Source organism: Emydura macquarii, unplaced genomic scaffold (genome assembly GCF_026122565.2).
Source record: "Emydura macquarii macquarii isolate MOO-44397 ecotype Brisbane River unplaced genomic scaffold, CSIRO-AGI_Emac_v2 contig_587, whole genome shotgun sequence".
Classification (NCBI taxonomy): Eukaryota; Metazoa; Chordata; order Testudines; family Chelidae; genus Emydura; species Emydura macquarii.
This window is the reverse complement of record NW_027130724.1, coordinates 7,239,299-7,251,724: the sequence shown is the minus strand read 5'-3', so window position 1 is coordinate 7,251,724 and position 12,426 is coordinate 7,239,299. Positions and strand designations below refer to the sequence as shown.

At 43.8% G+C, this 12,426-nt stretch overlaps 1 protein-coding gene and 1 long non-coding RNA gene across 2 annotated transcripts in view; one reads left to right on the top strand and one right to left on the bottom strand.

Annotated features, from left to right (window-relative positions):
* The window catches only part of TRPM5 (transient receptor potential cation channel subfamily M member 5), a 67,926-nt gene that overhangs the window by 33,764 nt on the left and 21,736 nt on the right, over positions 1–12,426 (top strand). Inside the window, exons 10-16 of the mRNA XM_067540609.1 lie at positions 2,187–2,305; positions 2,958–3,308; positions 5,632–5,763; positions 6,568–6,691; positions 9,494–9,639; positions 11,115–11,227; positions 11,958–12,053. Coding sequence (XP_067396710.1) covers positions 2,187–2,305; positions 2,958–3,308; positions 5,632–5,763; positions 6,568–6,691; positions 9,494–9,639; positions 11,115–11,227; positions 11,958–12,053 — 1,081 coding nt within the window. The remainder of the gene's footprint in view (positions 1–2,186; positions 2,306–2,957; positions 3,309–5,631; positions 5,764–6,567; positions 6,692–9,493; positions 9,640–11,114; positions 11,228–11,957; positions 12,054–12,426) is intronic.
* Positions 1–12,426, bottom strand: part of LOC137148090 (uncharacterized) — a 34,689-nt gene that overhangs the window by 19,535 nt on the left and 2,728 nt on the right. The window lies entirely within an intron of this gene.

Below are 12,426 nucleotides of genomic sequence, written 5' to 3'. Positions count from 1 at the left end.
AAATGTCAAGCCTCTATTGTGACATAGTAAAATCCCTTAGTGCCTAATCCAAAACCCCCTGAAAAAATGATAAAAAGACTCCCATTGACTTTGATAGGCTTTAGGTCAGGCCTTAAATGTTACTAGCAGCATGATAAAAAAAAATTGGTGAGTGGGAGACTTCCTTTATTAAAACTTATATTTTTCAGTTTTTTCAAAATACCCTCAGGGCAGAAACAGACAAGCCTGCTCCGTTTCTCATAAAACAATCAGTTCAGATGAATTTGTATCACATTATGAGGGTTATTTTTGTAGCTACATATATTCTAAATAGAAGTGTGTTTTATTTCATTTAAATGGATGAGCCATTACAGTTTGACGGCAGTTAAATTCTATAAGAAGTTTAGGGAAAGCTGGCAAAGTTACCACAAGCCTTAAATAAAGGACGGTTCATAGTGGCATTGCCCCAGAAACAGGCCAGACACCAATGTGGGCCTCAGGTTCACAATGGGGTCTCCTGTGGAAAAATAAAGTAATTTGCAACCCCCCTTTACATGGCACAGCTTACTAGTTCCTTCTCCTCACCTGCTTAGATATGCTAGCTGGCACATGGCAGGAAATTGAGTCAAGGCTCTGCCCACCTGGAGGGAAAGTGACAATTCATTGGAGGCTGCTTTCCCTCCCATAGGGGAAGCCACGATGTGGGTAGCCTACACAAAGGAGCAGGGCATCTTACATACCCAAACCCCTTTGCATGAGCACATAAGGCAAGCTACAATCTCACCCTACAATAGCTCTAAAGTTTAGTCTGAGTAAAACCTTTCTACAAAGCCTGTGTAATCAGGATGCTCTGTCTGATGGCTGAATTGCGTGCACACCCAAAAGCTGGGACGTGATTTTCATACAGACGTTCAATCTGATGAAAAACGCAAACCAAAAATTCACTTATAACAAACTATTATTGTCTCCATTTGGAACCAAAAACACCCTTCCAATGAAGAAACAGTTAAATAAAATTAACGTGATCATCCAGTGGCACAAGTAGCACCTTACATCGTGGTAAAGCCTAGTCATTTTCACATGCAGGACTTGGGTTCTGTATTTACAAAACAGCATTTCCACTAACTCAGACCAATAGTAAAATGGCAAGGGAAACAGAGAACTAGTACCCAGTGTATCTTGTTCTTGAAGATGGGAGCAAGCAAAGTGGGCTACTTGATCAGTGTTCCTATTTGATGTACAGTCTTCTGCTTGCTTGTAGAGGATGCAACTGGGACAAATGGATATATGTTTTAATCAGATCACACGAGATAGGATGGAGTATTTTTTTGAAGTAATGCTTACTATCATATTGTAATATATTAACTGATCCATGGTAGCTGTGTGCTTCTCTTAGAAATAATAGGCGATAGAGGAATTGAAACATGCTGGAGATTTTATATCCTGATTAAAGACGTTTTAAGAAGCCACAGATCAAACTGAGCTGCCGTAGTAAATCTGGAAGCTTTACTATAACAGGGGTTCTCAAACTGGGGGTTGTGACCCCTCAGGGGGTCCTGAGGTTATTATGGGGAGGAGTTGTGTTAGCCCTCGAGCATGCTGGTATGGTTGCATGTCCTGGAGGGGGGGATCATCACTTTTTTTTTTTTTGTGGGGGGAAGGTCATCACAGCCTGAAATAATTTCAAGGGGGTTCCTGCAAAAAAAAGTTTGAGAATCCCTGGACTACAAGAAGCCTGCCCATCTCTTCTGAAAAAGTAACATTTCTATAGTAGCATTGCCATCCATTTCAGTTTGGGTTGGATCATCCCTTTTTCAACACTGGTGGGGCAGGGGGAGGAGAAAGGAGGAGAGACGGGTATTCCATATCCTGTGAGTGAGGACATAAAGAAGAAGATATGATTGGGTTTTTTTAAGAACAGAATTCAGTTTAAAGGCCCAAGAGCATGCTAGTGAGAGATTTTGGCTAGCAAACAACATTCAAATTGTGAGGTGGACGGTGACTTTCAGACCACTGTTTGTCAAATAAGGGGGGGGGGGGGGGGGGGGGGGAGTGTGAGGGATTTCCATGTAGGTAACCTACAAATCTGAGATGTCTGAAATGAGACTTCTTGTTCAGTTAAGTCACATTTTGATTAAACTTATGTAACAGCCAATTGAATGTAGAGTCAAATTCTGAATGTTTTCATGTTTCCTGTTTTTTGGCAGCCTGTAAAAGTCACAGCCAGGAAGCCAAGGAATACCTGGATGAATTGAAGCTGGCAGTGGCCTGGAATAGAGTGGATATAGCTAAAAGTGAAATATTCAATGGAGATGTGGAATGGAAGGTATTTTTACTTGCTTAGATTATAGCTACATAAATCATGTTGCGGACTGACAAGATTTTCATGTAGCTTGTGAAACATACCAGATCAGTAGTACTACAGCCCTCTTTTATTCCCCGTAAACAGCATAAGACGTGGTAGTGTGCATTTTCCCCACACTGCCTCAGTCTTTCTTGACTACAAAGGATGATACCTAAATTGCCAGAGATAGTTCAGCTGCTTTACCCCTTCTGTCCTTGGCCTCCCCACTAAAACTGCCAACAGTCCTTGGGTCATCCTTTTGTTTTGTATTTGTATAGCAACTAGTACAATGGGATCCTGGCCCACGATTGGCTCTTTAGGCACTGCTGCAATACAGCTATACATACCATAGTAACAGGGTGCCAACAAATATTCATTGTGATGGCATTTTTCCACTATGTGCACACTTATGCTCAAGGACCAGAGAAGAGGCCACTCTTTCATTTCACATCAGCCCTCCCTTCCCTCCCAGTATCAGGCAGCTGGCAGCAAATTTCAATGATTGCCCATTTGATCTGGATTTAAAACAGTGACTTAGTGGGTGACACTCTAAATTCCCAACCCTGATCCCCTGTGCCTTCCTGCAGTGACCCTACACTATAAAGATTCCCTTTTGTGTTCCATGTACATCTAGTCCTGTGACTTGGAGGAAGTGATGATGGATGCTCTGGTGAATGATAAACCAGAATTTGTTAAGTTATTTATCGACAATGGGGCCAACATGCACGACTTCCTGACATACAGCCGGCTTCAGAGGCTCTACTGCTCCATCTCTCAGAAATGTCTCCTCTATGCCCTCCTATTGAAGAAACACGAGGAGAGCAGGCTGACCCTAGCAGGGATCACCAGTCAGCAACACAAGGAAGTGATGGACATCTGCCCACTCTTTACCCTTCACGAGGTTTCTAGAGTTCTCAAGGATTTTCTTCATGATGCCTGTAAAGGTTTCTATCAAGAGGTCAAGCCAGGCAGCAAGAAGAAAGCTGTGAGTTGCACTTAAGAGTCATATATTAATCCCTAATGTTTTAGGGTTTTATTTAGAGCTGGCCAATGTTTTGAAAATGGGAGCGGGGCAGAGAAGTGGAGACCCTTGACAGTTTTCTCCCATTTTTCAACCAGCTATAAAATTGGTTAAAATGTTCTGATTTTTTTAATTTTTTAATTAAAAGGGGGGGGGGGGGGGGGGGGGGGCATATTTCAGGAAACATTTTTTTGTTCCTCTTTGTTCACCACCCCATATCCCCAACCAGCTCTAGGTATTGTATCTTGAATTAAGTTAAAAGTTGGGAGGTGGATTCGTAGAAGGGAATGCAGGGGCTCAAAAAATCACCATCAGTGATTCAGGTTTATCAGCACTTCTTTAGGACTCAGATCTCTAAACTACAATTTGTAGCAGAATTTCAAGCAGATACGCCAACACCTTCCCAATTCTTTTATGGAGCAGAGACAAAAATAGCTAACAGACCTTTTCCACCCCAATTTCAGCATGATCTATTTATATAAACTAAGTCTTAAACACTAATGGCTGTGCTTGCAGAGAGCCAGAGAATACTCTCAAAGCAAGAAATCTGATATTCAGCAAGATGAAACATGTCAATTATCTTGGTCTTTCATATTTATTTTTATTGTGTTACATGTGTACACAGAGGAATAGAATAGATTTTTAAGTAGCTTTATTTATCATCATGGGAGTTGTAGTCTGACTGTGTAGCTCAGCTCATGAAGGAGAATAGGAGCAAGAAGAATTTGAACTACAACTCCCATGAAGGATTGCAGCAGCATTTCCAAAATGAACTATTTCAGTTTTGGGGCAAAATATTTTATTTTCAATTTTCACTGAAAAGTCTAAATTTTCAATGAAAAATGTTGGATAATTTTTTTCAAATCACATTTTTCCATGAGGAGAGGGCACCAACAAAAACACCCCACATTTTTTCTCACCAGCTCTAACTGAAATACAAGGACAAAAGTTCTCAGTTTTTTTGAGCTCAACTGAAACCCAGAAATATTGGAAATCATGCAAGAAAACCTAACTCAGGAGAGTCCAACCTGATTTCCAAACAGAAGAGGTACAGAGAAGTTGGGAGAAGCTCCCATCACAGTTTTGGATGATTACCTGAATTGAACCTCTAAGTCTTTTAGCTTTCTCCATTAATAGTTTCAGCTTAAGACTCTTAAAGCACTGAAATAAAATGACCACACAAGAACAACAACAAAATTGGCCTCCAGGGATATATCTACACTGCAGCTGGGAGCAAGGTACATACTAGCTCTGCTCAAAATAACATGCTAAAAATAGCAGCAAGGACATCACAGCACAGGTGGAGGCTCCGGCTAGCCAGCTGAGTACAGAGCAGGGGGTCAGGTAGGCTTGTACTAGGGCAGCTTGCACATGTCATCGCACATGCCACAATGTCTACTTTGCTATTTTCTGTGTGTTAAACTCAAGCAGCGTTAGCGCATGTCTGTCTGCGTGGGCTAGGAAGCACACTTCAAGCTGCACTGTAGATGTATCCAGAATGTCCTTCAGGCATTAATAAAGCTTGACTGTGCAAATTGAAATTATTAAAACAGAGCGAGGCCTGATTCTGGGCCAGATTCCAATCTTAGCAATGATGATCTAAATTTGGAGCGACAACTTTGAAGCCAATTGACTTAGGGTTATTTTAATGCTCAGAACCTGACCTGAATTCTGTCTGATTTTTTCTTAAAGGGTTTATTTAACTCTTGAAGAATAAACTGCATTTTATTTTAAGCTATTCGTCATGTGAGGTAAGAAACAGTGAGGGTGAGCAGCTGATGCTTGGACTAAAAAGAGAAGGAGCACTCCATTGCTCTTTCTTGGTTTACAGGGCCTTGTTGAGACTAGTTTTATGTTTAAATAAAATATTTTTTGGTGGTTTACCCTGAAACTGTCTTCTTTGCCTCAGTTATGCAGAATCTGATGTAATTCAAGTCCAACTTAGGTGAGCTCATCACAGGTTTTTCTTGGCTATTACACACAGAGGGTGAAATCTTGGCCTTACTGAAATTTATGCCATTGACTACAGTGGGGCCAGGATTTCACCCCAAATATTCTCTCACATATTAGGTTGTATGCTGGATACAAGGTCCCTTTGCTTTCGTGGATAGAGTGAATTAGTTATCACTTGGTCCTAAACAAAATAAAAAAGGATTTGAAAGTTGCTGGCACTGCTGATTTGCTGCTTGGATCATGTAGTGGTACAGATTCATCTGACAATGTATTAAAAATATAAAATGAAATCATCAAATCAGATTTTAAATTTTTTTTTTAAAATGTATTTTAGGATAAAACGAATGCAAAACGATTCCCTTGGCTCCTGGATATGAATCAGAAGAGTGAGAATCCTTGGAGGGATTTATTTTTATGGGCAGTACTTCAAAATCGGCACAAGATGGCAAACTATTTCTGGGCTATGGTAAGCTTCAAGATATAGCTACTTCCGGTCAAATCTGGACAATATTTTGTTTTAGTATCTGAAATATGAGTGTATTGGGTCTTGCAGTGAAGATATACATGTTTGTCCTTCAAGACATGAGATATGCCTTTTATGGAGTCTCTCACCTCTGAATGGCTTTAGTCTGAATGTAGCCCAAGCTCAGAAGTTACATAAACATGGGTGATTCTCACAGCTGGTATAAATCAAGGCAGCTTCACTGGCTTCCATTAAGCTCTGCTGATTGACACCAGCTGAGCATCTGGCTCATGATTTTAATCACTGTCCACCGGGCAGTCAGTGACCCTTACCTCTGATTTTGTTCCTTTTCCGATGGGATAATTGTGTGTTTGGTTTTTGCGCCATGGGGAAGGAAGAGGCACAACAGCACACCCGTTACTCATGCCCTGCATCTGTGAGGAAATGTGGGTCTCTGTTTCCACCAGTCACTCATCTCCTCTCGGCCTTTGCCTGCCTCCTGAAAGTCAAGCCTCTTTAAAGGGTCGCAAGCTGCGTTCCCAACTGTTGAAACGACCCCCCAAAAAAATCACCGGTCTCGAAAAGGGGCTAGAATTACAGCTTCCATGAGGCACTGCAGCAGCATTTCCAAATCAAGTATTTCAGCCCAAGTTTCTTGTTACTTGAATTTCTGCCCCCTACCCAAACAAATTTTAAAAAACCCAAAGGTTTCCACAGAACCCTCTGGCTCCAACCAGCTCTAACAGTGACATTCATGTCGTCACTAATGTTTATCAGATGCTTCCCCCACCCATTACCATTTTCCAGGGACAAGAAAGTGTAGCTGCAGCTCTGGCAGCTTGTAAGATCCTCAAGGACATGTCCCGACTGGAGACAGAGGCTGAAGTAGCCCGTAGGATGAACGAAGCGAAATACGATCAGCTCGCTCTGGGTAAGCAACCACAGCCTTTAAGATCATCATTAAATATTTAAGATGTGACTGGCACTAGAAGGTCAGCTAGCAAAAAAAAAAAAAAAATCTTAAAGTAACAACAACAGACATGATCCCAGGAGGAATCCAACCCTTTTGAAGCTTTGCCAGCCCCAAGCGTTCAAATATCATAAGTCAGACCCAGGCCCTCCAGCCCACCAAAGATCACAAAAGTAATGCATAAATTATAAGATTTTAAAATAAATCCCTATTTTTGATCTATCCTGGGATTTTTTTTTAAGGTTTTAGAGGAAACTGACCAGCTTCAATTTGCATGGGATCATTTCAGGTTCAAAATACAATCTGAAACACACACACACACGCAGGCTCCTTGCTGGGTGCTTGGAGGGGGTACACTCACTATCCCCTCCTAATCTCTGGGGTGGAGGAAGCTGCCACCCCAACCCCTAGCTTTATCATTGCTATGTCTCTGCCTCTTTCAGTCATGTTCCCAGCCCCTCTCACAAAATTAGACTCCAGATTTCCAGTGCTTGCTGGTATTGCCCAAGCTGGAAATACCATAAGAACATCCCCTCTCACTGCATTTTGGTAACTTAACCTCCTGATCCTAGACTAAAGCACAAAGTGCAGAGGTGCATGGAAGTGACCGATGAAATAAAGAGGTAGCCAAAACACTTTCAAACCTCAAAAAAGCTTTAAGGATTGGGTTTATTTGGAAGTCTGTTCAATAGCTTGGGTCAGTTCTTTATTCAGATCAGTTCAGGCAACCTGTAGATTTACTCTCCACTCTTGTGGCAGCTATGTAGATGCCAAGGCAAAGATTTTGAACACCTGAAACCAACCAGCTTGCTGGATTTTAATTTAACATTTCATTTCAAATGGGAGCCAGAATTAAAATAGTCACCATCGAGGATACACGACAGACCCCAGCAACAGCCAGGACCAGATTAAAGCAATCCGGGACCATAGGCACCCCCTGACACAATGCTTCCCATAGTTCTGACACCTACTTGGAGTATTGATGACAGGGATCCCTCCTGCCAGAGAGATCTCCCTTCCTTCAGCAGCATCCATGGTGGCAGCAAGAGAAAGACAAGGGTGGCATCACATGGGTCCCATGGAACTTCCCCCAGCAGCTGGGTTTGTCTGACTGGGAAGTGAGCCAGGCCTGCTGAAGTCTTTTGCTCCTGCCACAGAGTTTTCTGTCAGGGGGTATTGGCAGAGCCCCTAGAGCAATGAGGTTTTGGCTACATCTACATTTGGAGCTGGGGGTATGATTCCCAGCTCACATAGATGTACCGGCACTTGCCCCGTGTGAGCTAACATGCTAAAAATAGTAGCGTAGCCTTGGTAGCATGGGCTTGCTGTGACAAGCGCAAACCTGCCCAGACCCCTTGGGTACATACCGGGGGCTGCTAATCTGCAAGGCCACTGCCTGTGCTATTGCTGCTATACTACTGGTTTTAGCATGCTAAGGGGGTAAGCGCTAGCGTGAGTAAGTCTACATGAGTTGGGAATCACATCCCCAGCTCCAAGTGTAGATGTAGCCCTCAAGTAAATGCCTTATAGAGATGCAGGGGCCACGTCTCCCCTCTCAGAGCTCTACATGCCATACTGTCTGCAGGCTCAGGCAGACATCTGTGCATCGCTGTACACAAGGCTCACGTTTTCAAAGCTGCCTTTGCAACCATGAGGTCTAGACATTTTTTTGTTTGTAAAAATCAGAACCGAGAGTCTGATGTAATCACGTGCATGCTGAAGCCCTAGGGCAGAAGATATAGGGCCTGACCCATGGCCCATTGAAAAAAATCAATGGAAGTCTTTCCATTAACTTCATTGGCCCTGTATCTGACACAGTGTCTAGGTCTTAATCTGGTCCTGACAACAGTATGTACTTCAGTGAGCATATACTCCATTCAAAGGATGCTGCAAAATAAATCCATATAGCAACCTACAGAAAGGCCACTTCAAAAAAAATACTGAAACCGCAAAGCCAAAGTCATAGAGGTAGTGAAGGCAGGGATAGGAAATGCTCTGAAGTAAATATAAATCAATAGAGCGATAGACCCAAGTAACCGCCTCAGACATAATGAGCACAGTGACCTACTTCTGTTGGCACTCCCATTACCATAGCATCTGAGCACTAAGATCAAAGGCCAGCTCCCGTTGAAGAATTTTGCACTAAAAGGGCTCACATTGGCGTGCAACATGTCTGTGGCTTTAAGCCCATGGTAAGTGGATGAGCACTGGCGTGAGTACATCTACATGAGTTGGGTAAGGCCTGATGCTGAGCACCCTCATCTCCCTTGGATTACTCATGGGAGTGGAGAACGCTTGGCATCTTGAAGAATCAGGTCCTTCGACGTGTCAGAAAACTTACCAGAGTTTGGCTTGCGCCCGATACTGCATCAAGTTCTGCATATGAAGTGGCGTCAGGATTGGATCTTTCACGTGTATTTGTGTGTGTGTAAAAGAGGTTTTTATGTCCTTGGTGGAAGAATTGAGGGAGGAGAAATTTAGCAATAAAAAGTCAAATAGGAAAGAGAAAAATTAAACAGATTCAAGGCTGAGAAGGGATCATGTAGGCAAGAAGAGGGCAATGAATGGGCACCTAAGCGATCTGAAAGATTTCTGCAGTTGCTTTTTGTAAAAAGAAATTTAAGGAGGCATTTTACACCATAATTTGCTGAATTCTGACACTTTTCCCAAGATAAATATACAAGTTCTCCCTCCTGCCCCTGTGTATGCACAGACGCATTTTCTATGACACACCCACAGCTCTACCTTTCCTTCACTTGGCAGAGCTATTCAGTGAATGCTATCACAACAGTGAGGAGAGAGCTTTCGCTTTACTGGTGAGGAAAAACCGATACTGGAGCAAAACCACCTGTCTCCACTTGGCCACAGAAGCAGACGCTAAGTCTTTCTTTGCACACGATGGTGTCCAGGTGAGCAAAATGCAAAGCGATTCCCTTTTGTCTTTCAAGGGGCTAGATTGTACTTTTCAGCCCAGTCCTGAACAAAGGAAGGGCTCATGGATAAACTGCACCCCCTTGGTAAACTGCCTCAGACATCCTGCTGAGGCAGAATTCCTCAGGTGTTCCCCTCTGCCACCAGCAGGAGGGAGTATTCTACTGCAGTCCATTACAGAGCAGCAGGTCCTTGTGTCCAGCCAGGCCAGTGGTTCCCAACCCATGGGGTCTTTCAGAGTGTCTCACGGCTCTCCTCCCGCTGGATGCAGAAGGGAGCTGCTGTTTAAGTACCCAAGTGGAGCACATTGCTGGTGCAGGCTCCTTGCTGCAGCCGGCTGGACAGGAGATCAGCACTCCCCTCCCCCAGCTCCAGCAGAGAGCAAAGCGCTCTGCCTGGTTCCCTAGGCGCTGGATCCCTGCTGGAGCCAGAGTGGATGGGACATCAGTGCTCCCCACCCCTGGTTGCAGAAGGAAGCCACTGCCTAGGGACCCAGGTGGAGCGCCTGGTTTCCCTGATGCAGCCAGGGGGATGGGAGATCCTCCTCACTAACTCCTTCACTCTGGCTGCAGTGGGATGGGAAGGGAGCTGCTGGCGGAGACTGGTGGCCCTTCAGGGTTGTAAAAATTGTATTTGTAGCCCTCAGGCCATAAAGGTTGGGAACCACTAAACCCAGGCCATCAGTGAAGAAGCGATCAAAGCTCTAACTCCACCCATTTCCTGCCTTCTCCCATCCAATTGCTCACATGAGCACTGGCAATGCAGCTCCTATTCTCCATTTCATAACTGAAGCCAGGATATGGTCCGGTCTAATGAAGTTGTACAGGAATGTGGGGTTACTCCCCTACATGGTTGTGTTAGGCCCATCAAAGGGTTTTTTCTTCCCGACAAAATTAACTCCGATTATAACTTGAGTGTTGCTCCCAACTCCAGGTCCTGTCCACACACAAAATGCTTAAATTAAGTGTGGTGGTACTTTGATCTCGAGTTTGCTGCCCATCAGGGTATGACGGCGACACCTCAAGTTAGCACAACTATTACAATCACTTTGTAGCACTGGCACGGGCTAGCTCCACTCAAGTGCTGCTAAATCCTCCAATTTCTTCCCACAATTCCCTCCACTTGCCCATAGAGGAGATAAAGTCTCCTGCAATTCGCTGGGAAAGAATTCATAGATCAGCTCATCTTACTGCAGCACAAAGAACCATGGGATATGTCCCCTGAAGCCTGAGTGCGGGCCTGGATACAGCTGCTTTTCCTTGAGCTAGGTTATCTCGAGAGAAGTAAGAGTGTAGGTAACTGGAGTTAACTCTGCAGTGAAGATATACCCACAATCTAGTTTTTGGTAGTGTTTCTCACCCCACGATTCAAGGTTCCATAAAAGAAAAACATGATTTAGCTGCATGTTCATTTGCCTTGCGTCAAAGCCAGGTTTTGTTTTTTTGACTTTCAGGCTTTCTTGACAAAAATATGGTGGGGAGACATGTCAACAAGCACGCCAATCCTGAAGTTAATCTGTGGATTCTATTGTCCTCTTCTCATCTACACTAATCTAATAGTATTCAGGTATAAACAAAACGTTTGTGTGTGTGAAAGATATCCAAGGGGAAAAAAGAATCCATAAGAGACAGTTAAGTGGAAAAATCTCATAGCGCATACACAGAAATCATCACAGAAAGAAATGAGGGCGAAATTCACCTCTGGGCAGAGGGCCAAATCCAGGGTTAGTCAGCCATTAAGCCCTAAAGGTACGTCCGCACCTAAGGAGATGTGATTCCCGGTGTGGGTAAAGAGACTCATGCAAGTTCCACTCAAGCTAGTGTGCTAAAAATAGCATAGGCATTGCAGCACAGGCAGCCGCTCGGACCCAGGGGGGTAGGCAGGTTGAACTCGGGCAGCTAGCCCAAGCTACCACCTGTGCTGCTGCAATGCCCACACTATTTTTAGTGCACCATCTTGAGCAGAGCTAGCATGAGTCTGGGAATCACATCTCTCAGCTGCAGTTTAGACATAATCTAAGAGGTCATAAGTGGTACTTAACCATTGTGTAGGCCTGGTGCAGCCTCCTACTGTGCTTAAATGAGAATGTATTAGCATGTGTTACAGGTCCCCTTCTGTGCTGGATCTTCTGATTACCACCCCCCTAGGGTGCAGAATACACAGTGTCACAAGCTCCCTCTAGCCTCTTACCAAGGCGAGATCCCAGGTTAGACTCCTGTAACATAGCTGCATAGATCTCAGTTTAGCAGAGAAGAGCTGCCTTCCATTATCTTTCAATAAAAAGATTTTCTTACAGCGAGAAAGAACAATCAAAGAACGAGCCAGAGACATTCAGCGAGCTAGACAACCTAGACACCGAAAGGACTTTGCTTTTTACCAAGGAGGGGGACAGGTAAGTCTGAGTCAGTCAGTTAATATTGTTGGGAAGTTTAATTAAGACACAACAGTCAAAGCACAGGACATTTCTTGGGAATTAATGACTAGCAGATAACCCAAAGGGCACCTGAGGTACTCTTGTCAGTCATTAATCCTCAGGAAATGCCCTGCACCAAGGTCATTATTGTTATTACTGTGTAAATGGAAAAGGGACGATAAATAGAAGCATGGCGTTATTTTTAAATGAACAAAGCAACTTCAGTCTATATAGCACTGCTGGCCTGTGTATTAGCCAGATTCGCTCAAGTCTCCTCTGAGCATTCCATTCAGCTAACGACAGCTGCTAGGAGTTGGATTTAAGGCCTAAAACTGCACAGGACTGAGCAGCT